General features: G+C 42.9%; 1 protein-coding gene across 1 annotated transcript; it reads left to right on the plus strand.

Annotated features, from left to right (window-relative positions):
• Positions 1–1,763: 1,763 nt before the first annotated feature.
• STMP1 (short transmembrane mitochondrial protein 1) lies at positions 1,764–19,102 on the plus strand. Its single transcript, XM_043589636.1, has 3 exons — positions 1,764–1,894; positions 15,588–15,641; positions 16,494–19,102. Exons 1-3 carry the CDS (start codon positions 1,880–1,882, stop codon positions 16,566–16,568), a joined length of 144 nt encoding a protein of 47 aa, XP_043445571.1. The 5' UTR covers positions 1,764–1,879; the 3' UTR covers positions 16,569–19,102.
• The last annotated feature ends 1,323 nt before the right edge of the window (positions 19,103–20,425 follow it).

A 20,425-nucleotide genomic window follows, 5' to 3' on the forward strand; every position in this document is an offset into this window, starting at 1 on the left:
CCCTCCCCCACTTGTGGTTTCTCTCTCAAACATAAAAATAAAACCTTAAAAAAAATGTTGCCTCCTCCTTAGGTCATTAATCCCTCTGGCACTGATTGTTGAGAATGGCATGATCTCTGTTTCCAATCTCTTGCTACAGTGAATATTTTTGAGCATACACAATTTAACCCAATTACTGAGACAGAAGGTTTGCTCACTTAAACTTAAGATAGTTTTGACCAAATTATCCTCCAATGAAGTTTTAACAGTTTGTATCCCCATCAGTACTGAATCACTATGCCTGTTTCCCTACTCTTTCCAATGAGATGTGTTACCAAGCTTTTTGATTTTTGCCAATCTGGAGAAAAATGATACCTCATTATGGTAGTAATTTACATTTTTCTTAGTGTGAATGCCACTGAGTATCTTTCCATATGTTTGAGCTATTTGTATTTCCTTTTCTGTGAGCTGTTCATATCCTTTGAACACATTTTATTGGGTTGTTGGTCTCATTGATTTGTAGGAACTCTTCATACAAAGGAAATTAGTCCTTTCTCACTTGTTTTATCTTTTTTTTTTTTTCCATACAGGAATTTTTAATTTTTAGGCGGTTGATTTTATCAGTCTTGTGTTATGGCTTCTGAATTTTGTTTCATGAACCTTCCAATTTGGAAATTATAAAACAATTTCTCCTTTTTTTCCTCTAGCAATTTTACTGTTTCTATTTTTGTTTTGTTTTGCTTTGTTTTGATTTTGATCTGTAACTTGATGGAGAAAAGCAGAAATGGAGAGAAAATGCTTCTTAATTCCTGATCGCTTTCCTGTTCCTCATCATTGTCCACTGTATCTCTATCATACACTCCATAGGGTTAAAACTAGTATGTTTTGTTATAGTTTGGAACAAGAGTTCTGCTTAATAGACAAGGGTGAGTTCTGAAGGTTGAGAGCAAAGAGAAAAGGTGGTCATCCTTTGTAAGCACGAGTTAAGGGAGGTTGTTGAGGGTTTCAAAGACCAGGAGCGAGAGGTGGCTCATAATATGATAGGGCAAGCTCTGTGTGGAGACAGGATGGGGAGAGGTCTCCTAGAGCTCACTGGCCTCACCAGTTTACATGACAGGCATTTATTGATCCCTCATGTCTCACTTGATTCCCACAATTCAGCAAGGGAGCTGGCATTAGACCCATTTACAGAGAAGGAAGGCGAACTTCAAAGAGGTTAAGTAACCGGGAAGCGAAGGCAGTCATGAATTGGACACAGTTGTGTCAGGCTCCAAAGGCCTCCAACTTAAGCACCTAACCTCTCTCATAGGTGCTCATTGCAGTTTCCATAGCATACATGCGGCACTTTTGCAAAATACAGCGCTCCTCCCCTCCATGGTTTCTGCATGAGGACCGGGTATATTGTGTTGCAAAAGCTCGGATTCTGCTTTGCACCTAGGGATGGCCTCCTGCCGTCCTTGCAGTTCAGGGAGTCCTAAGCCTAAGTGCATCTGAATCGTCGGGGTGCTGGTAGTAATATAGATCCCGGGGCCCGACCCACGTTTCCAGAAGAGGGATTTGGGGGACTGGCGTCCCGGCATATGAACGACCAAAACTATCCAGCCAGGCCTGGGACTTGGGACTTGCTCCTCCTCGGCCTTCTTACCAGCCGGCCAGTTCAGGCGGTAATGCCGGGGCGCTCCGCCAGGGGGCGCCGGGGCGCCGCGAGCGGCGCGCGGGTGGGGCGGGGTGGGGCGGGGTGGGGCGGGGCGCGGCGGGGCGGGGCGAGGCGAGGCGGGAGGCGCGGGCGGGGCCGGGCGTGACCCGGAAGCCCACGGCGGGTTCCGCCCTCCGCCCCAGAGGCAGGCTCGGACGGGCCCACCGAGCAGCAGCCGCCCTTCGCTCCTTCCTCGCGGACACCATGCTCCAGTTTCTGGTGAGTGGAGCTGCCCCGCAGGGGCCCGGGGTGGCTTCGGGGCCCTCGAGGGCTCCGGGGCCGGGCTGCGGGGCTGTAGGCGTGTGCGCGTGGGTCCGCGTCCCCGCAGCGCCCGCTCGTCGCCTGTCGGGATGGGCTGCGGGGTTTTGTTTCTGCCGGGCGCCCAACCCTTTGCCGTACTTGTTCTGCAGTCATTCAAGTCACGCCAGAACTTGGAGGCGTCAGCAGGCATTTTCAGAGCCACTTCTGGGCCGTCCCGGCGGATTGTGTAATCGTGGTGTTAAAGCTTCTGGGGTCCTTAATGACTTCGCGGCCTCCCCTCTTCTGCCCCCCGCCCCCCGCACCCCAATCCCTGCCGGAGAGCCCTGCTGGTTGGGTTTTTGAGAACGGAAGAGGGCGGGGAGGGCCAGGAATAAACTCTAAATTAGTAAGCCACCCCACGAGGCGCAGAAACACAAGGTCGGAGGTAGAGGCTTGGGGGCTGGGGGGGAGGGGACCTTGTCAGGCCTTTTAGAGCTTCCAGACTTGGAGGATGGCTGGTTGCTGGCGTGAGTCAGACCCCGGAAGTGCTCATTTTGGGGGGAAAATGAGTGTTACTATGAGCAAATAAATTCTACCTCCTGGCTCTTTATTTCGGTGGAAAACTGGTTTTCTGGCGACGCTGAGTGTATTTCAAAGATTGCCCGGTGAAGGTTTCAGGACGTCTCGCCAAACATTTCCAAGTGAAAGTCTATCTTCCCAGTTTTTGAGCCTTCCACACTTGATGCTTTCAACCTCTGATTCTGACAAGAAGCAGGTGTTCCATTGTCTTCCTGGTGGACACGTTCGGTGCCCTGGTGAGAAGATGCTTTCCCACATGCTGTATTCTTTATTAAAGGGAATAAAAAAGTGCCTTGTTTGGGTTTTCTTTCTTTCTTTCTTTCTTTCTTTCTTTCTTTCTTTCTTTCTTTCTTTCTTTCTTTCTTTCTCTCTTTCTTTCTCTCTTTCTTTCTCTCTTTCTTTCTCTCTTTCTTTCTTCTCTTTCTTCTCTTTCTTTCTTCTCTTTCTTCTCTTCCTTCCTTCCCTTCCTTCCCTTCCTTCCCTTCCTTCCCGTCTTGATTTTTAAAATCTCTAGGTGGGGGGCGCCTGGGTGGCGCAGTCGGTTAGGCGTCCGACTTCAGCCAGGTCACGATCTCGCGGTCCGTGAGTTCGAGCCCCGCGTCAGGCTCTGGGCTCATGGCTCAGAGCCTAGAGCCTGTTTCCGATTCTGTGTCTCCCTCTCTCTCTGCCCCTCCCCCGTTCATGCTCTGTCTCTCTCTGTCCCAAAAATAAATAAACGTTGAAAAAAAAAATTTTTTTTTTAAATCTCTAGGTGGAAAAGAGGTATCCTTGATACAAACTGCCCAACTAGGACAGGGCTGTACCCTTTGCCTCTGGAAGTTTCTCCAGTGTCCTAACTAGGTGTTAGTTTAGGGGGCAATAGAAATAATTACTGTCATTTAGTTGTAGGAAACACAAAGGTTAAACACAGTATCAGTGGCGCCTGGGTGGCCCAGTCGGGTAAGCATCCAATTTCCCGTTCATGTCATGATCTCACGGTTCACAAGTTTGAGCCCCGAATCGGGCTCTGGTGCTGACAGGTCAGAGCCTGGAGCCTGCTTCAGATTCTGTGTCTCCCTCTTTCTCTGCCCCTCCCCTGATCGTGCTCTGTCTCTCTCTTTCAAAAATAAATAAACAGGGGCGCCTGGGTGGTGCAGTCGGTTAAGCGTCCGACTTCAGCCAGGTCACGATCTCTTGGTCCATGAGTTCGAGCCCCGCGTCGGGCTCTGGGCTGATGGCTCAGAGCCTGGAGCCTGTTTCCGATTCTGTGTCTCCCTCTCTCTCTGCCCCTCCCCCGTTCATGCTCTGTCTCTCTCTGTCCCAAAAATAAATAAACGTTGAAAAAAAAAATTAAAAAAAAAAAAATAAACATTTAAAAAAAAAAAAAAAACACACAACAGTATCAGCCCCAAAGTGTAAGATGATAGCATTGAGACTTCTCCAGCTGTAGCTTACTGATTCCATTATACTTCATAAGTGCTTTTGCAGAGTGAATTTATTTGGTTTTGGAATAAACTTTTGCTGTGTATAAATATGCATGTATCTGATTTGAGGATTCAGAATTCTCAGCATTCAAGGAGAGATGCTGCATCCGTCCGTTAAATTCCTAGTTCGGAAGTAACTGGAACGCAGATGCTCCCTTGGCCCCTTGTTCTCCCATCTCTTCATCACATCTTTTGAAAGACGTGGATAGTATTACTTTTCACCTTGATTTTACCTCTGTCGAATGATTCACTAAGTCTCTGAACTTGGGCAAGTCTTTCTCTTGCTTTTAGCCATTTTATTTATAAAATGGGTTGAGGGGTGCCTGGGTGGTTCAGTCAGTCGAGTGTTGGTCTCTTAATCTCAGCTCAGGTCTTGATCTCAGGGTTATGTGTTCAAGCCCCGCGTTGGGCTCCACACTGGATGTGAAGCCTACTTAAAATGACAACAACAACAACAACAGTAGGTTGAAGCAGGTGATCCCTAAGTTGTCCTCGAGCTTTTAACCTGTGACCAGCCATCTTGTCCTGGTGCTTAAGCAGTCAGACGCCTGGTCTCGAACCCTACCTAGCTCCATCGTTTTTAAGCTCTGGGAACTTGGGTATGTTATTTAAATTGTCTGTGCTTCCGTTTCCCCATATGAAAATGGGAACCTACCTCATGGCTTTGTTGTGAGGATTAAAAATGAGTTAACACATGAAGGTGTGTTAACCGACACTTAATAAGGACTCAGATTTATTCAGTTTCTCGCTGGAACCGGTCCTAAAAATGGGGACTCGTTTACCCTCAGAAAGGTAGGTGATGGGAAGAGTTTTGGAAGTAATGAAATGGATACAAAGTTAAACCTGTGCATCGTCATTGCACATTCTGGAACCCTCCAAGACGTTTCCTACAGTTGTCACTTCCTGGAACACCAGTTGAAACCCACTGCACCCAATTGTGTTGCTTTTATATTCCTTTCGTTGTCCATTCCTCCGTGGATTAAAACACTCGCCGATCATCCACACTCAAAACTTGTTCCCGTGGTCCTGCTGCCTCTTTTCCCTTTAACGCAGTAGCTTCCTTGAGCGCAGTAGGTTGAGCCACAGTTGTTGTAAGGAAACTTCTGAGGCTTTTGGGGGAGGCCTGATGTGACGGGCACCGCCGGGAGCCCTGCGTGCCCTGCCTGCAGTGCTCTTCCCGGGGTCATGGATTGCCCTTGTTACCTTCGAAGTGGCAGCCCTTGGTGCTCTTAGTCACCTCCTCCTCAATCCCCCATCTCTTGGCTTTTGGATCCTTCCTTGTCCGACGTTCTTTAACACTAGCACACACGTGGCTTCATTTTTGGGGAAGAGCCTGCACAGGGTGAAGGCGACTGACTCTGGTGCTGGCCCCTCCCAGGGCTGAGGGGAACAGTATCTTGGGGCAGCAGCCGGGAAATGGTCCTATCTAATCTCGCCTGCTGGCACTGGCTGCTTTTCCCGTCTTTTGGTTTCTAGGTGTTTTCTCAAGGCTCAGTCCCTGACTCTGCTCTTCTCTTCACACCCACCCTCAGGGAGTGTGTTCCTTGTCATACATCACCTTTCCTCTTTGCTGCTTCCCAGACTACCTTGCGTCCCTTTCTCGGAGTTCCAGGTCACTGTCATCAACTGTCTGCTCAGCATCTCTTGCCCTACCCTCTGTCTCAGGTCCAACACATCTGGACCCGTTGCCTCTTCCGTCCCCCACCCTGCAACCCATGCCCCACGCCTGACTTCTTTCTCTTCTCCAGCCCTTTCTCAAATTTGAAATGCTGACATAATCTTTGATTTGTTTCTCTCCTTCATTCTCCATATCCTTATCAGCTATGTCTAGCACATAAATGTCCCTGTGTAGCCTTGGGTGAGTTCCTTAACTGCTCCGTGCCTCAGTTTCCCCAACATAAACTGGGCAGTAATAGTACCTGCTTTATAAGTCTGTGAGGAGCATGAGCTAATTCATGAAAAAGAGAATGCTACCTTGCACACAATAAGCACTCAGTAAACATTAGCTATTGTTTAGGCCATTGGGTCTTCATTACTCACCTTATGAAAGTTCCATTTTTAAGTTCCCCACTGCCAAGTTCGTAGAGTAGGTCTTTTTTACTCTGCCTTTGCACTAGTTACACCAGCCTAGTTGATGTAGGAATGTAGGTTTTGAGTTGGAAGAGTGATTGTAGGTTATGTGGTTTAACGTGCTGACACTTGGTCTCCACTACTAACGGGGTGTCTGGTGTATGTTTTGTCACCTCCCGTTAAAATAGGCTCACTATGGAGCACCTGGGTGGCTCAGTTGGTTAAGCGTTCTGTCTCTCCTTTTCTCTGCCCCTTACCTGCTTGTGCTCTATCTCAAAATAAATAAATAAACTTAAAAAATTAATGAATAGAATAGGCTCACTACTTCCTCAGAGGATCTGTCATTTTTGGTCACCATCTTACACTATTCTTGGTGTTAAAGAGCAGTTCTAACTCACATGACAACACTTGACGTATCAGAACAGCATTACCTTGGTACCTTTCTCTATCCCCTGACCCCCATCAGTCTTGTCTTTAGACTAAACATCTCTGATTCTTCCATCCATTCTGTATGATTTCAGGTTCATGCTGGTTAGCCTTCCCTGAATAGTCTAGTTTGGGGTTGGGTGGTTTGTTTGTTTTGAAACATGGCCCCTCCATCCAGTCTGATCAGCCTTAGAAAAGTAAGGCTGCCTTCTCTACCTCTACGTTTCCTTTGATGCCCTTGGTGTTCTGTCCGCCCTTGCAGCTGCCTGAGTAATCCTCTAGTCTTGTCTTCTCCACGTGCTCAGAAACTGTCAATGGTCTTTATGTCCCTCCATATCAAAGAGTAACCACTTGCACTTGATTTTCAAGATTTGCTAATCTGACCCCATTTTCCCTTCCTATTGCCCTTCAACATATCTCCTTTGCTTTTTTTTAAAAAAAAATTTTTTTTTCAACGTTTATTTATTTTTGGGACAGAGAGAGACAGAGCATGAACGGGGGAGGGGCAGAGAGAGAGGGAGACACAGAATCGGAAACAGGCTCCAGGCTCCGAGCCATCAGCCCAGAGCCTGATGCGAGGCTCGAACCCACGGACCGCGAGATCGTGACCTGGCTGAAGTCGGACGCTTAACCGACTGCGCCACCCAGGCGCCCCTTTCTTTGCTTTTGATTGAATAGACTATCTTACTGATCTGGACCAACCTATGGACCTTCCTGCTATCAGACCTTCCCATACGGTTTTCCCTTTGTCCTCTTTTTTGCCTCCCCCTTCCCCAACTACTCTTAATGGCTCAATTCCCATCTTTTTCCATGAGCTTTCTTTATTACCTTAAGCTCCTGAAATGTTGACACTGTTAGGATCCATCTCCCCATTAATTTACATCTTTGTATGCCTTTCATCAATGTTTTATTATCTTCTCAATAATAGTCTTGTACCTTGTTTTTTATATGTATATTTCCAGGTGCTTTTTAGTTGTTCTGAGTGGCATCCTTTTTAAAATTACATTTCCAAATTCATTGCTGATGTATAGAAATGCTAATTTGGGTGTATTGATTTTTTTAAATGTTTATTTATTTATTGAGAGAGAGAGAGAGAGAGAGAGAGAGAGAGAGAGAGAGAAAATCCCAAACAGGCTCCATGCTGTCAAGGCAGAGCTTGACTTAGGGCTCGATCCTGTGAACTGTGAGATCATGACCTGAGCCGAGATCAGGAGTCTGACGCCTTACCAACTAAGCCACCCAGGTGCCCCTGGTGTATTGATTTTTGTATCTAGCAGTCTTCCTTATCTTTTAACTCCCATAGCTTGTACATTCACTTGGAAGTGAATCAGTGAATGCCATACTGTGAAGGCAGTCTTATCTCCATTGAAGGCAACAAGGACAATTTTGTGCTCTTTTCCAATTTTTTTCCGTAAATCAAGTTAGGACTTCCAGTAGTAGTAAGAGTGGATATCCTAGGGTTTTTTTTCTGCTTTTAGTGAAAATGCTTCTGAGGTTTTAGTATGATGTGTTTCTGACATTTCCTTACAGATTAACGAAATTCTCTTCTATTTCTGGTTTAAGAGTTTTTATTATGATTGTCTATTGAATTTTGTCACGCTGTTTACCCATATGGTGATCATGTGATTTTTCTCCTTTAATGTGTTCATACAGATGACATTAGATTTCTAATAGGAAGCACTTAAACTATGTGGCCCATTCAGACCATCATTTGATGATGCGCTGTTTTGTTCACTGCACCTTCATGCGTTTTAGTCTTGTCTTTCTAGAGTAGACCATCAGTTCCAGGGGAAGAAGCAGCATACCTTATATTTAGATTTCCCAAGCACATGGCACTTAGGCAATACTATTTTATTTCATTTATTTAATTAGATATTCCTCTTTTGCCTGATGACTTCTCTCAGATATTCATAAGATACTTGAATATTTGAATCAGCTTCTTTGAGAACAGGCAGACTGGTTCTACCTGATAGACCTCTTTCCAGAATGTTACAGCTAACTTTTTCATGAATGTCCCAATTTAATTTACTGGCTCAGTTGAAGAATCAACAGCCGCCCCCCCACCCCCCGCGACCCCCCGCCCCACCCCTTCTTTCTCTGCCCCCCGCCCCCGCTTTCGGCCCCTTCTTTCTCTAAGGAAAATTATTGAGTATAAAATCTAGCTTACATCTTAAAAATGCACTTCTCTGTGGTTGCAGTAGAGAAGCCATAGGTTATATCCTCAGCAGAGTTTTGTTTTAATGGATAGAATGTGGGTTTTATTATTACTTGAAGCAGCTGTGAAACACAGTTGATAATTTCTCCACAACAAGTCTTAAATGTTTAAAGACTAAGGTACAAAAAGGTGGATTTTTTTCTTGCCTCCTTGAAATGGAGCAGTCTTCAGACAGGTTCTCTAGGTGTGTAGATTAAACTGAGAAATTGGGGCACCTGGGTGGCTCAGTCGGTTGGACGTCTGGCTTCGGCTCAGGTCATGATCTCCTGGTTCGTGAATTCGAGCCCCGCATAGCGCTCTGTACTGACAGCTCCGAGCCTGGAGCCCGCTTTGGATCCTCTGTCCCCCCCTCTTTCTCTGCTCCTTCACTGCTCATGTGTACTCTCTCTCTCAAAAATAAGTAAAAAAACATTAAAAAATATGTAAAAAGTAATTTAAACTGAGAAAATTATCAGCATATCTTTTATTAATGCTAGATAATGTATACTTTTGCTTTTATTGTCGGTGTGTAGCTTTTCTCATCTGAGACCATAAAATATTTTTGGGTATCCTTTTGAATGCTAGTTGTAGCAATATTTGCTAAATAAAATGAGATTATTTCTATTATTATTTATTTTTAATGAGATTACTTTTAGGTTTCTGAAACCCTTGTCAGTAAATACGAGATGGTTCAGATTCTGTGTCATAACTTGGGTTTGAAAATGTGATTTGATGAGTCCTCTTTCAGACTTGTTGGGTAGTGTTCAGTCTGGGTTACTGCCAGGTGCCATCCTCAGGTCAAAACTGTAGCTTTATGTGCTGACAGACATAACTTTCTGATCGGGGAAGGGGTTGAGCAGCAAATGATAAGAGTCAGATTGCTTTGGAGTTTGCTTACTTGTTTTTAAGACTTCGTGCTTCTTGATGTTGATGCACCCTTGTGACTAACCTGCTTATGTGTCCTTACATAAAAAAAGAGTTGATTTGCTGTGGTGTTCATATACAGAGCCGCCAGGTGATGGCAGTGGTCCTCATTTTTTTCACTGTAACGTTTCCATTCTTTTTAAACATTTGTCCAGTCCGGAAACCTTGAAGTTGTCTTTGATTTCCTGTTTTATCCCATGTGGCTGATATTTTACCACATCTTATTGACGTTTAATATATTTTTTAAAATATTTATTTATTTTTGGGAGAGCGCAAGCCGGGGAGGGGCAGAGAGAGGGGGACAGAGGATCCAAAGTGGGCTCTGCCCTGACAGGCTGACAGGCTGACAAGCCTGATGTGGGGCTCGAACTCACGAACCGGGAGGTCATGACCTGAGCCCAGGTCAGACACTCATTCGACTGAGCCACCTAGGCACCCCGAATTCAGTGGTTTGTTTTGTTTTGGTTTGGTTTTTGGTTTTTTGTTGTTGTTGTTTTTTTGTATGTTCATGGAGTTGTGCGGCCGTCGCGGCTATCTAATTTTGTATCTAGTATTTCATTGTCCCAAAAAGAAACTGCATACTCATTAGCATTCATTTCTCATTCTTCTCTTCCACAGCCCTGGACAACCACTAGTTTATTTTGTGTTTTTATGGATTTGCCTATTCTGGACATTTCCTTTAAGTGGAGTCATATAATAAGTGGTCTTTTCCGACTGCCTTTCACTCAGTGTAATGATATCAAGGTTCATCCATGTTGCAGTGTGAATCAGTCCTTCATTCCTTTTTGTGGCTGAATAATATTATGTTGTATGGTTATACCACATTTTGTTAATCCTTTCACCCGTTTATAGCACTTCGGTTGTTTGTAACTTGGCTATTGTGAGTAATCCTGCTGTGAACGTTTGTCTGCTGGTTTTTGTGTAGATGTATGTTTCATTTCTCTTGCATATGTACCCTGCTGCATCATACAGTAACTCTGCGCTCAACTTCTTGAGGAATTGCTAAACTGTTCTCCCAAGTGGCTGTACTCTTTTACATGCCCATCAGCAGTCGATGAACGTTCCACATTCTCCACATCCTTTTCAGAACCTGTTCATCTTTTGTATTAAAGTCCTCTAGTGGGCACAATGTGGCACCTCATTGTGGTTTTGATTTGCATTTCCTTGATGGCTACTGACACTGAGCATCTTTTCATGTGCTCATTGCTCATGTGTATCTATCTGATTTGGAGAAGTGACTGTCAAATCCTCTGCTGATTTTTAAGTTGGGTTGTCTTTTTATTATTTAGTCACCAGGATTCTTATATTCTAGATGTAAGTCCCTTATTGATAAGTGATTTGCAAATATTTTATTCCATTCTATTGGGTTGTCTTTTCATTTTCGTGATGGTATTCTTTGAAACTCAAACATTTTTAATTTTGATAAAGTCCAATTTATCTTTTTTTTTTTTTTTTTTTTTTGGTCACTTTTGCTTTTGGTGTCATATCTAAGAAACCATCGCCTGATGCAGATCTTGAAGATGTGTTCCTGTGTGTTCTTACAAGAGTTTTATGGTTCTAGCGTTCACATTTAGATCTTGACCCTTCTCAGATAGTTTTTGTTTATGATGTAAGGTAAGGGTCCATATTCACTCTTTGGCATGTAGATATTCCGTTGTCCTAGTATTGTCTATTGAATGTATGAGCACCTGTGTTAAAAATCACTTGGTGCCTGGGTGGCTCAGTGACCCATTGTTGGTTTTGGGTCAGGTCATGATCTTGTGGCTTTGTGAGGTCAAGCCCTATGTCAGGCTCTGCGCTGGCAGCATGAAACCTGCTTGGGAGTCTGTCTCCCTTTCTCTGCCCGTCCCCAACTCGTGCTATCTCTGTCTCTCTCAAAGTAAACTTAAAAAAAAATAAAATTAAAAATATGTTTTAAAAAATCACTTGACCATAAATGTAAAAGATTTTCCTGGACTGTCCATTCTGTTTTGTTGCTTACCGTTGATTTTTATTTTATTATTGTTATTTAAGTTTTTATTCATTTTTTAATTCCAGTATAGTTAACATAGAGTGTTATATTACTTTCAAGTGTACAATATAGTGATTCAGCAATTCTGTACAATAGTCAGTGCTCATCAAGATAAGTGCACTCTGAGTCTTCACCTATTTCACCCATTTCCCCCACCCACCTCCTCCCTGGTAACCATCTTTTTGTTCTCTATAGTTAAGAACCTGTTTGGGGGATCATCCTTGATTTTTAAGAAAAACAATTCAGTCACATTTGCTTCTGTCCTCTCTGCTGCCACACGAATCTGGGCCTTCCATGACCTGCACTTACTCATTATTCAGCCTTTTTTGTGTAGAGCTGCTGGTTGAATACTTCTGAAAGCAGTGGTTTCATCACGTTGCTGCTGGTAGAGGGTAGCCATTGGTGTTCCAGCAAGATTGCATGCGAACTAAACTCCTTGGCCTGTTTATTGAGGTCCCTCAGCCAGCCCTACCCAAGTCTCCATACTTAACTTCTATTTCTAAATTCAAATCATCTTCTAATCAATCCTGTTTCTCTTAGGTATCACATCTTCATATTTTATGCCTTGATTCTCCACATTCAGTTCCCTTCCCAGTTTAAAAGATAACACTTTCTCAGCATAATTAGAGACTGTAATAACAAGTTGAGGTACCTTGATCTCTTTCAGATATAATTTCTTAGAAGAATCACTTCTCTGTCATTCATTTGGCCACTTAATGCATGACCCAGTTCTGGTTTGTCCTGCCTCTGTTACAGTCAAGGTCCTGTACTGGGTGTTGCCTTCAGTTGTTTTGTAACTGTTTTGTTTATATGTAGCTTTTCTTCCTATACATTGTACAAACTCTTTGAGAGTGTAGAGACATTTATAATCCTTTCACAGGGCTGAATGTGAATGTACATTCAGTATGTAAGGGTCTTTGATCTTTTAATCAAAACCTTTGGGGACCAGATGTATTGGGAGATGTTTTTAAGATTTTAGAAAGGTTTAAGCTGCATATACCTTGTTACCTAACAGCCCAGTAGCACTCTGGGATAGCCTCTGTTATGACATACATTAAAATATTTCCTGTTACACCTATTCTCCAGTGGGGTGTAGGGCAGGATCCTATGTTTCAAGGTTGCTTTTTCTGTAGCAAAAAGTGAGTTTCCACACTGAATGTGATAGAGAGACTATAAATAGTCTCATATCAGTTCAGGTCAGGTGTGATTTTGCTGCCAAATGAGTTACAGTGAAACAGTTTGAGTAGAGTTTGAGTTTCAGAATTGTGGGTAAGGGATTGTGGAGGGACGTGGGTTCTAAGTGTAAGGTGTAATTATAGAGCAGGGACACGCTGTCTCCTCTAATGTGTGGGAACCCAGGCCGGTCTGGACTTCCCTCCTTGATTCTTCGCTGCAGCCTTTTCCTCCCACCCATTTGTCCTTTGACCAATTCGCTCATGTCACTCCTCTGTCCCCAGATCCCTGGTGTTTTGCCATTTTTTTGTCCCCAGTGTGCTTGTGGGAAGAAGCTACATATTCCTAAAGTCTCAAGATGATTGCAGAAAGGATGTAATAGTAATTCATTTAGTGTCACGCTTGGGAAGCTGTCACTTTTCTTTTCCCTGCACTACCTTCTCTTCTCTGCAGTGAACACAATGGGGGACCAGTGATGTGGAGGGGGCACCGTGGGGGTGGCATACAGCCATCTGGATGGACTCCTGGCAAGGCAGCCAGGTCTTGGCCTGGATGAAGTTAAGCAATCTTGGCCTGCAGAGAGGTTTCAGATTCATTCAAGACCTTCTGTAATCTGGCTCCAATCTAACTTTGTCAGATTAATGAGTCACCATTGCTCAGATTGAGATTTTATGTTTTTATATTTCTTATTAATTTTTTTCTGTGTAAACTTGCCTATTGAGCATTCCATGAAGAACATATAATTGCTTTTCTGGCTTCATGCATTCCCCTCAACATTTCTCTTTTCTTTAAAAAAAAATTTTTTTTTAATCCTTATTTATTTTTGAGAGAGAAAGAGAGAGACAGAGACAGAGAGAGAGCATGAGCAGGGGAGGGGCAGAGAGAGAGGAAGACACAGAATCTGAAGCAGGCTCCAGGCTCTGAGCTGTCAGCACAGAGCCCAACGCGGGGCTTGAACTCATGGACCACGAGATCATGACCTGAGCCGAGGTTGGACGCTTAACCGACTGAGCCACACGCAGGTGCCCCTCAAACATTTCTCTTATGTATGTAATTTTACAACATCCTAGTGATAGACTGGGCAGTATTCTGAAACTGGAATTGGACATGACTTGTCTAGAAGCCCATAGTTTTTGTTTTGTGTTGTGTTTTAAAATAACTGCTATTTTTTCACGTGCCTAATGGCTGGTGACCTTGCCAAAAGGAAGGCACATTAGATATGGCATATTTATTTTGAGACACACAGGGTAAGAACCAGGAATCCTCAAATGTTGGAGCTGGAAGGAACATTGCTAATATCATGTTTTATAGATCAGGAAACAAATCAGCTAAAGATACACAGCTAGACAGTGATAGAATCAGAACTCTATTTTTCTTGAAAATTTGCAACTTTATGTTTCCTCTGCTTGGTTGCTTGGTGTTAGAGCTAAAATTTTCATTTGATTTTTTTTCTCATCTTCTAAGTAAGTTTAATACTCTTTCTGGATTTGGAAAACCTCTGTCTATCTGGTTTCAATGCACAGAAGTGAAAAAAAATCATTTTGCTTCTTGGTACCACCTTGGTAAAACTATGTTTTCACAAGATGTGTCTAATTAATCAAATGATTAGAAAATTGGTCTATGATTAGAGATTGGATAGCCTCATTTATGCTTAATTTAACTAACAACATACCAATTTAAAGTGTGCTTTTGGTGTTTAAAGCTCAGTAAGGCTGTATTCTGTTTCCCCATATATATCTCTGACTTGAAGACAAGGTCAGATCACACCATCACTGGTGGTGATAAGTGCCACACTTTTTCTGTTAACCTCTGCTGTGTATTGAATAGGAGCAACACTGATTATAGAAAATGGTGGGAAAAAAAAAAAAAACCAGATGCCAGTTTGAATTTATGAAATTAGAAATTAGGTGTCCCGTTGGAGGTGCTTAATTATTGGAGGAAAAAAACCCAGGGAATTACAGATCATCATTAGAACTCAGAGTTAAAGGAGCTTTGGTTCTTTGTTGTCAATGGAGTGCTTTAAGTTTTCATGAAATGGTTTTGTTGTTGTTGTTGGAGAAACCAGTCACCCAATGGGTTACACATTTATAGTTCTCTAAAAATCATGCCTGTCTCTTCTCACTGAGAAAGAGCTGGGGAGGGGACCTGTGCTCCGCATAGGTGGGAAGTGCTCTGTGCATTAGGTCCCATCCAGGCAGAGGGCTCTCGGTTGGATGTTGGAGTTTCCTATGCTGTTTTCTCATGATATATCTTTGTTTGTGAGTGTGAATCTAATTTAGGTTGTTCTGTGTTTCTTTGTTGTGAATGACCCTGAAAAAGTCCCTTCACTAACTATCCTGGGCCTCACGTTGCACTTGAAATAAGAAGAGATTGAACTGTGCAAATCTCTTCATTTTCTAAGATCCTACCATTTAGCTGAGTACTTTTTTTTAATCAGATATTTTTCGTTTAATGTAACAAGAAGTAACAAACCAAAGAAGAAAGAAAGACAAAACACAAATTGCTTTCAACAACAAAGTCATCACTTTGGCTTGGTTTTCTAGAACTGACAGTCAAGTGTTTATGGAGGTCGTGAGGGGACAGGGAGAATCTAGGGTAGATGTGCTCAGTGCTACCATTTATTCTCACTTCTGTATGCTCCTTAACGTTTTGGGAGAGTATTTCTATGTTATTTTACAGAAGGAAACAGTCTCACACTACCTAGCCCTAGGCAGGACACGGGGGTCGTTAACTGTCCTGAGCTCCTTAGACTGTTGTCTTTATAGTTTGGTTTGGTATCAGGTGGCACAGAACTTCGTATCCAGTGTAACTCTTCCTGTTCTACTCTTTCAGCTTGGATTTACTTTTGGCAACGTGGTTGGAATGTATCTGGCCCAGAACTATGACGTAAGTGACCATATCTGTGTCCTCCCGTAATTTGTAGTGACTTGTCTTTGTTGAAGTCAGGCATGCCTTCCAGCGTAAACGAAGTCCGTAGGTCTCGGGAAAATGTCCTGAGTTTTGTAGGATTTTCCGCTGTTTGAAAAATACGCCTCACAAAAGCATCTGTCCTCCGTATCACCACAAGAGGGCAAAATCTCATCAATTTAGATGGTCTTACGATCCTGAGCTGTGCTGGTTAGCCCAGAATAATTAACTACTGACTTAGAGTCTTCTTATATAGTTCTGTGGACAATTATGTGATGAGTGGAAACTTAAGAGTAATTGGATCATCTTTTCAGTTATATCCGACTCATTTTATAGAAGGGGCAGTGGAAAAGCAGGTGACAAAACTGCTCATACATGGGGCCTCTGGAAAGGTTGTTTTAAAGAGAGGGAAAGGAAGGAAGAGGTGGGAAGAGGGAAGGAAGGGAAATATATTAACTTTTGATTTGTCTGTGGTGAAGCTATTAGTGTGACAAAAGAAATTCTTTGTCATCCTTCACTTGAGTTACATGGTTTTCTAGGCAGGCACTTTATTAATTTATATCACCTTTATTGTTCGTATGCACAACTTCTATTTGGCAGTGGATTGAGGTGGTCAGTGAGTATATAAAAGGAGAAGTCAGAATTTAGCTTCTGAGGAGGGAACATACTTCAGTTTACAGCTTCGAGATCCTTCTTATGCAGCCATGAGGCCAAGTCGCTTTCAGAGGAAAATAAAGACTTAACAACAGCCCTTTGTTGTAGGAGGAAGAGAAGTAAAAGAGTATCGATTAGGTAGCTGCAAAATTATAATCATCTTTTTTCTCTTTAAAGATACCAAATCTGGCTAAAAAACTTGAAGAAATTAAAAAGGACTTGGATGCCAAGAAGAAACCCCCTAGTCCATGAGGCGGACCCAGCACTGCTTTCTGGATATACCGATTCTGCTCTTCTTGAGGCCTCCTTATCACCCGAACCAAAAAGCTTTTGTTTTAAATTTCAGCCTCAGCAGTCTTCCTCTCTGCTAGATCCTATGCTGCCTGAGAGCAACAGTTGAGGCTCCGCATTCAGAACTACCCTTTTCCAACATCCTCCCCCCTTCCCTTCCTTCTTCCAGCCACTTGGGACGGCCTGAGACTGGAATTATGGTGCTTGATTAGTAAACGTGACCTCTCCTTTATTCTTTGGGGTTTCTAGTGTTTTCTAAAGAAAAATTGATGAGTTTTGTATGGCTGATCAGATTTTACAGTCTAACAATTATAATGGGTGTTTAAACATTTGTTACTAAATTATGTTGTTTCACGGTAATTAAAATTAAAGTCCAGAAGCCACTTACTCCTGAATGATCCACTTACTGTATACTGTTATCAGGCAGCTCTATAGCTGCTAATTTAATCATTAATCGATTTGCTACATTGACTGAGAAACTATATCCTGAGAACCCTGTCAGGAACTAGTGAGTTTAAAAATACGTAAAATAATGGCCTTTATCCTCTGTGAAATTCAGTCAAGTATGCATGTTTTTCCATAATGATGTCTTCGATTCGACACTTTTCTCTCAAAAGAATCCTCCTATTTTAAGGGATTATAGGTGCATTTGATGTTACATGATGGATAAATGATAACTTGTCTGTAAAGGAAATATTATGCCTTTTCACATTAAAAAAATGTATTTACATTATAACTTTATAGTAATTCTCATAAGAAAACTTTGAGGGTTTTTGTTTTTGTTTTTCTCCCTGCAATAAAAAATCACCATTGTATGTTGACCCATTGATAGAGACATCTCTCTGCTCCTCATTCAGCAGGGAGAAGCTACTGAAGATGAGACCTCCACCCAAATGCTAAATATTTCCATTATTGATGGGGGTGGGGGGTGAGCATAGAGGCCGCTTTTCGGCTACAGGCAGTGGAAACCTGAACAAGGCGGAAGGGCCCACAGTGAGCACACAAACGGGCTCATTAAGCCATAGGCCCTAACTGACCGATGGGCTACGTACAGCTAGGCGCAGTTCTAAGGATCACCAAAAAAGGGAGAATTCCATCAGTCCTCATACTCCCTTACTCCGCCCTACTGTGACTATCGCCCCTCACCATCGCCTTGTGGTGGACAGTCTTCTCTTTTGCTGTCCTGGCTGCTGCTCCCTTGCTCTTTAAAAAAAAGAAAAGAGGGGCACCTGGGTGGCTCAGTCGGTTAAGCGGCCGACTTCGGCTCAGGTCATGATCTCACGGTCCATGAGTTTGAGCCCCACGTCGGGCTCTGTGCTGACCGCTCAGAGCCTGGAGCCTGTTTCAGATTCTGTGTCTCCCTCTCTCTCTGACCTTCCCCCATTCATGCTCTGTCTCTCTCTGTCTCAAAAATAAATAAACGTTAAAAAAAAATAAAATTAAAGAAAAGAAAGAAATCACCATTGTAATTTGTCAAATGTGTAATTAGTCCATTTTTTTTGGTTAAGAAAATGTTTGAATACTTCACTTTTCCCATGGGTCAAGATACAAATGTGATTCAGAATAAAGAGTTTCTCTCCCACTCCTGTCCATCAGCAACTAGTTCCTCTTCCTGGAGGCAGGCTCTGTCAAGTTTCCTGTATACTTTGAGGAAGATTCTTTGCCTAAACAAATACATGTGTGTGGTGGGGGAGGGAGGGGAGGTTTACACAAATGATAAACTGTATTGAGTTCACCCCTGGCCTTTTATTTTATTTTATTTTATTTTATTTTATTTTATTTTATTTTATTTTTTAAATGGAGATCATTCCGTATCAGTATGTAAGAAACAATGAACCTGTTTCCCTCCTTTGGCTCCATGAGATTCTAGTGAATGGATATACCATAACTTACTTAATCTGTTACTGATGAACATTAGGGTTCCTGTCTTTTGCTGTTATAGTGATGACCTTGAACCTAAAGTTATTATACGTATCTGTGCGGAGTATGGCTGTAAGCCAAATCCTAAAAGTGTAATTTACCCTAACTATAAAGTCTCATTTGATTGTGTGCTTTGTTGTAGGGGACTTGTTGGGCAGCTCACTGATAATGCCATTTCTGAAGAAATTTTAGCAGAATCTGTAAACTGGAAGACTAACTTAGAGACACCTTTATTCAGGCAGTGATGACATTGGTACTGCGTGATTATAAGACAAAAGGTTCTGTTTTCTCTTTGAAAACGGGGATCTCTCGTACATGGGTATGGGTTTTATCCCTGGCAGCTTGTCCTGGCGTGTGATACAGGTGGCGTGAAAACAGCATATTATGGTGTGACTTCACCCTAGGAGTGAGATCATGGGCAAGCGTCTTATTTTTCTGACACTGTTGTATTCTCTGTAAGATGTGGACGCAATATCTACCTCATACGCTCACATGAGAAACAGGTGAGATAATGTACGTGGTGTGTTACACAGTGCTTTGCAAATTGCCCAATAAATAACAGATACTGGCCCAAACACGCTGCTTTTGGTCACAATACTTTATTTTTCTGCAGTTGCTTTTGGAACCAGTTTATGAACCATGCAAACTTTGTCATTACTCTATGGTCACTCTCCTGGTTGCTGATGAAAATCTAGAATATCTACCTTGATCACACTTCCTGGCTTGTAAGATTTGATCTTGAATGACTGAATTGTTAGCAGAATGAAATACAGCCTTGAAGGATAAAGTTTTACTGCTTTTGAGGGTATTCAAAATGCCACAAGCTTAGAAAGGTAACTTAAATGTTAGGAGATTAGGTCTCTCTCTATTACGCCTTGTAAACCAAGCACATTGGGATTTAGGGCTTCCCTCAGGAGTGACTCTTCCCCTCGCTTACCGGTGGGGAGCCATCCAGCAAATCCATTCCTGCATTTGCCTTCACCATATAAACTGCTCCTCAGTGAATACCGGCTGCCTCTGTGCTCCGCATTCAGATACCCTCTTCTAGTTAGGTTCTTGGAGCAGTGAAAGGGGGCTCGGAGTTCTCAGGCAAGGTTATCCTCACTGAGATAGAGGAGGAGCCCAGAACCATCACAGATGTTGGGGGGTAGTTGAAACGTTGCAACGCGAGTGAGGGGTGCAGCTATTGTGATTGTGGCACTAAGAGTCACGTTCCCTGAGTGTTGTTACGCAGGGACTCTTGCCTCACACATCCTCAGAGGGATGGGAAGAGTCCCTGCAAGACATACTCGTCTTCTCCTTTTAAAAATGTTGGAAAACTCCTCTGTCAACGTGGCTTAGGAAAACTTCTTGCCATACCTGATCGTAAAAGGAAGATTACTCACGTGTGCAAAATATGACTTCAGGGTTGATGTTGGGAACTTCACAAAGACATTGGACCTGACAAGTTTATCCTTAAACCACAATCCTCCCAAACAAAGGGAGAGAAAAACCCAAACAACCTCATTTAACATCATCAAAAGGGGTGTTAAATATTTCAGGAGTTGAAGTTGCCATTGATGTCTTCAGTGGACTTTTCTAGTGATTTGGTGTTTTAGGCAATTGAGCAGAGACCCGCTGCTGACTTAGAGGAACGATTTCATTTTTTCTAGCCCATTTGTAGGCCCATTTTTTCAGTTTCCATTTGTAGGACGGTAGAGGAAGTTACAGCGTGGGGTTTCTCTAGCTGTCTGTGCATACGGGCTCACAGAGCATATGTGCACGTGCATGTTTTCATTTCCACGGAGTACAGTCCCTAGATACAAGGCTGGTGTTTGTTTTTCTGCTGAGGTCTCCTGCCTTTTTAATGCTTTTTCTGTTAGTCCCCCTGAAGGAACTCTACAGACTGTCCTGGAGCA

This window comes from Prionailurus bengalensis, chromosome A2 (genome assembly GCF_016509475.1).
Source record: "Prionailurus bengalensis isolate Pbe53 chromosome A2, Fcat_Pben_1.1_paternal_pri, whole genome shotgun sequence".
In the NCBI taxonomy this organism is placed as follows: domain Eukaryota; kingdom Metazoa; phylum Chordata; class Mammalia; order Carnivora; family Felidae; genus Prionailurus; species Prionailurus bengalensis.

Excerpts from the sequence above, each read along its gene's own strand:
- STMP1 (XM_043589636.1), top strand. Across the intron at positions 15,642-16,493 it reads ATCTGGCCCAGAACTATGAC|ATACCAAATCTGGCTAAAAA; the intron begins GTAAGTGACCAT and ends TTCTCTTTAAAG.